The sequence below is a fragment of the Limulus polyphemus genome, unplaced genomic scaffold (genome assembly GCF_000517525.1).
Source record: "Limulus polyphemus unplaced genomic scaffold, Limulus_polyphemus-2.1.2 Scaffold3535, whole genome shotgun sequence".
Classification (NCBI taxonomy): Eukaryota; Metazoa; Arthropoda; class Merostomata; order Xiphosura; family Limulidae; genus Limulus; species Limulus polyphemus.
The window spans coordinates 69,956-74,766 of NW_013669145.1; the positions used below are offsets into that span (position 1 = coordinate 69,956).

Below are 4,811 nucleotides of genomic sequence, written 5' to 3' on the forward strand. Positions count from 1 at the left end.
CCCCCCCCCCCCCCCCCCCCCACTTGTAGCAGACGAAGGAAGTGGGACAAAGCTTGTGAACTACCAAAGGCTCAAGAAAGGTGATACTGTGAGAAGACTCCCTGATTGACTGGATTGGAGATCTTCCAAAAGTCAAGGTGAGAACCCCAACCCTCTAAACATGAGTATATGAACAGATGTAAATCCAGACAAGGTGGCATAAGCAGTACCCTTGCTGTGGTCTGGACTCTAACTACCAAGCCAGGGATCCATGGAGAAGTTCCACTGATCGAGGAGCGTCCACCAAAGGGAACTCACATAAGCCAGACCCAAGGGAATGAGAACTTCCAAGGAAGCCCACATCCCCAAAGAGTTAGAACATCTCAAGCTGTAAGAAAAGGTGAGGGAAATGTGAAATGCTTGCTCCAAGCCCAAAAGGAGAAGAATGGACCCAATGGAGGTTGAAAAGAAGAACCCCCTTAAATGACTGGGGTATTGAGAGGAGGTAAGAATTGGCTTCCCCACTGTCAACAGGAATCCCCTCCCATTCTGCATCTGCTAGAACATAGGAATGTGGTCTCTGGATTGTGAATGGGAAGAAGCATGCAAAAGCCAGTCATCCATAGAAGGAAGAGTGCAAATACTCATAGTGTGAATACACTGGGCAAGAGTTTGTACTCCCCTACAAAACACTTAAAGAGCTGAGGTTAGTCCAAAAGGCCCTGAATTGGAAAACTCAACTTACAGCAATAACTAACTATCGATGAAGTGAGCACTGTTGGGAGGAATGAGGAGAAAGTGAAGTTTCTACGATCATGGACATAGGAAAAGGAGCCAAAGCCAAGCTCAGCCCTACAAAAGGGAAAGAATCAAACACATCAGTGATGTAACAAAGCAAATAGTTTAAGTCCCACACTGAAAAAAATTAGGACGATAAGGTACATAGTTAACATAGAAAAAAAAAAAAAAAAAAAAGAATAGAATAATGAATTCGATATTACTAGTAGTAAAAATATGTAACTTACAAACTATCGAAACAAACCCAGTTAACAAGACTGATAAATATCAAATGGGCAAACCATCTAAATTTATCTAGTCACAAAGTATGTAAAAATAATGAACATGCTATTTGACTAAAATTACCTAGAAAACACATTAAAAATCAATATCTAACTTACTATTCCCCTAAATAACCTAGATGACAAAGAACACTTAATTATGTACTACACTGACGAAAATGGGGATGTGAAGGCACATAGGTAACAATGATGAAAAAAAAATATTCAAATAGAACAATGAATTATATGCTATTAGAGTAGTGATATGTAAGAGACAAACTATCTAAACTTACCTAGTTAAAAAAGTACTTATAAATATAAAATGGACAATCTATCTAAATGTACCTAGTCCACAAAGTATGTAGTATTAATGAAAGTGCAAAACAATTAAACTTACTGAAAATACAAAGTAATACTAAATATCTAACTTACAATTCATCTAAATTAAAGTAACTTATATAACAAAGGATGCATAAATATCCAACTAACCAAAGTCTGAGCACTGATGATATGAATTATGTAATTCTCCCGTGTGTAAATAAGAGCAAAACCACACAAAGGGGTCTGAATCAGGCCTACCTTGGGTATATCAACCTGGTGTGAAGTGTACATGTTTAAAAACTTAACACAGATTTCCTGGGAGAACAGGAAGCAATCGGAAGAATGAAGGAGAAGAACAATTCTCCACCAAAGTGAATGATGTGGCAGCATGGCAACTGGTGGAAGATGCCAGAAAAAAAAAAAAAGAGTTTAAAGTGTCTACTCATTGACTGTATTCTTCCCCAGAAACACAGTCACGTTGAAAATAAGAAGAAATCACTGGCCGAACATGTGAATCGAGCTCCCTGAAAATTAAGACCTGTACCTCCTCTGCATATAAAGTCAAACCTGATTCCCAGGAAGTCGTACCAATTGCAACTTTTTACTGTAACAGGATTGATTGTAAATTCATATTATGATCTCTTGTAATTTGGTAACAAGAAATAAATGCAGAGAAATTGACGAAAAAAATGAATGCAAACACAGTAAAATAAAACTGTTGCAAAAAAATTAAAATGGCAAAGAAGCATGTTTGTAAATTGCAGCCACATGCAAAATACCACATGTCTAAACATTGCTGTGCCAATCAGAAAAATGAGGATTGAGCTGGAATATCAGAGGGAGCTGGATGTGCCAGTATAGGTCACCAATACTATTGGTGGAAAGTATTCACATGATATGTACATGTTCAGAGATGGCACGAAATTGATGGGATATATAGACTAGTGCACTGACTGCAAAATCTTTTTTAGCAATGCTTAGAGGGCAGACGAACATCAAGATAGCTTTGTGTGAAAAGAGGTGAGACCGTATGAGAGAGGTGTAAATGAAACAGATGAAGATAACAAAATAATAACTAAAATATTATGAACATTTACTTTAGTCATTTTGAAAATATAATAAAGTACAGATGTGAAGTAAAATGAGACATAACTCCCTCCAATATCCCTCTCTCTCATTTCTGTTGCTGCAATTTCTATAAAAGGTACTAATTCTTTCTTACAAAGTGTTTCCTATGGTCCCACATCTGAACAGAACCATCCTGACAGGCACCAGCAACCAGAATTCCATCACGACTGTAGCGACAAGCTGTAGGAATCGCCCGGAGACCTCCCTGTTTCTTGGGTTTAATCACATGTAATTGCTTTTCAACTTCCCACAATCGAAGTGTCCTGTTGGAAACATCTTTACATTCACAGTGATGTTATGCATAGAATAGATTACTGCAATGTTAGTAATAATATCAGTGAAACAGTCCACAACAATGTAACTAAACTATGTTTAGAACATACTTTTATACCTAAAAAAACAACAAAAAAAAACAATTAAATTGAAGACAATTTAAAAACTTTCCACAACAATGCATTGCTAAAGACTGAGGGAAAATAGGACAGTGTAGGTTTCTTACACAACTTTCCCAAATTCTGTTTTAAAGTACAAGTGATGTCCTTGCAATTTAAATTTAAAATCATTATTTAACATTCTCTAGAAATAGGTTCTGGTATTGAAACTACACATTTTAGTTACTTACTACAAGCAAGAAAAATGAAAACAATATCAGTACCAACCCATCATTGGAACAAGTTAAAAATTCTTTTTCTCGTGGATGCCAACAACCATCATTCAACATAGCAATATGGCCCTGTAAAAACATCAAACCATCATTCAACACAACAGTAACAAAGTATAAACAACAAACCATCATTCAACACAAGTGACAAAGTATAAACAACAAACCATCATTCAACACAACAGTGACAAAGTATAAACAACTAAACATCATTGAACACAGAAATGTAAAATACCATTATTCAACAAACTTTGACTGCTTCAGATATTTGCATAAAGCTACACAGGGGGATATCTGCTCATAATCATCTCTAACTTTACAATGAGAGACTAAAGGAAAGGCAGCTAGATTACAGCACCAACTTTCAATTCTTGAGTTACTCTAACCAAAAGTTATTCTCTCTAATGTAAACTAACCTTTGTTCTAGCCATGTCTGTAATGTACTGGTCTCCTTTAGCACATTCAAAAATTTCAAATCCATCCCTGTCCAAAACTTTGGCTTGGCACCCTCCAGAGACTACCAATATTGCATCTCCAGTTACAGTGTACTCTAAGTTTTTGATCTGGTGACTAAATTAGACATATGAATGTACTCAAATACCATCCTAAGAAGAGGACTATGATTATATCTTAGTTTTCTCTATTAACATAAAACATAAGTATCTCTCTCTCTCTCACACACATTTTACTACCATCACAGAACAAAAGAATATCTAAGATTTTCAGTAGGTCTTTATTCATTAAAGACAGTTCTGTAACATTTAACAAAATATGTTTTTTATGTAATAGCATTAAAAACATTGTTTCCAAAAACTGATGATTTTTCTTCATACTGATGCCCTCTTTAATTCTTCATCATAAAATGTTATTTCACCCAAGATTATAAATTTAAACATTCTAAAAACAAGAATTACAGAAGTAATTACTTCTTCAGAATTACAGAATTAAACTGATCAACTTACCACTCACAAGGCCTCAGAGTTCGGAATGACTGCAAAGATGCACCCATGCCAGCAAAATCCCAAAACTGAATATCAAAATCAGAACTTCCTGTAACCAGTCTAGCTCCACTGGGATCCAACCCAAGTGCTGTCACCTAAGACAAGCATGAGAAAACAATCCACTGTGTGGTTTTTCCAGAACCTTAATAATAAACTTTAAGAATTCATTACAACAAACTTCTACAAAATCTTTTCATTAAATCTAATTATCAAGTCTGTACATCTAATTACTAACTTATTATGAAGTTTTTACATTTAGTTAGCGTGATTATAGCATTCATATATACATCTGGTTGTATAGTGTGTAAACCTGATTATTTTGTATGATAATTGATTAATCAATCTGTAAAACTAACAAATATATTATTAATTGTATATAAACTTTATAAACCTGGTTAGTAATCTTACATTGATTAACGCAGTACTAATTAATTTTGTGTTCTACAAATTATGTAACATTAACATTATTTACTTCATATTTGCAAACTACTGATTAGCTTTAATTATTTATTAGAGTGTATTTCTATTCCTTCAAGGGGGATAAAAGTGTTTGTTTGTAATTAAGCACAAAGCTACACAATGGGCTATCTGTGCTCTGCCCACCACGGGTATCGAAACCCAGATTCTAGCGTTGTAAGTCCGCAGACATACCGCTGTGCCACT

General features: G+C 35.2%; 1 protein-coding gene across 1 annotated transcript in view; it reads right to left on the reverse strand.

Annotated features, from left to right (window-relative positions):
- The window catches only part of LOC106469536 (WD repeat-containing protein 70-like), a 25,824-nt gene that overhangs the window by 16,103 nt on the left and 4,910 nt on the right, over window positions 1-4,811 (reverse strand). The window contains exons 6-9 of the mRNA XM_013930035.2: window positions 4,110-4,243; window positions 3,564-3,717; window positions 3,146-3,219; window positions 2,581-2,749 (exon numbers count right to left, since the gene is read on the reverse strand). Of these exons, the coding sequence (XP_013785489.1) occupies window positions 2,581-2,749; window positions 3,146-3,219; window positions 3,564-3,717; window positions 4,110-4,243 (531 nt within the window). The remainder of the gene's footprint in view (window positions 1-2,580; window positions 2,750-3,145; window positions 3,220-3,563; window positions 3,718-4,109; window positions 4,244-4,811) is intronic.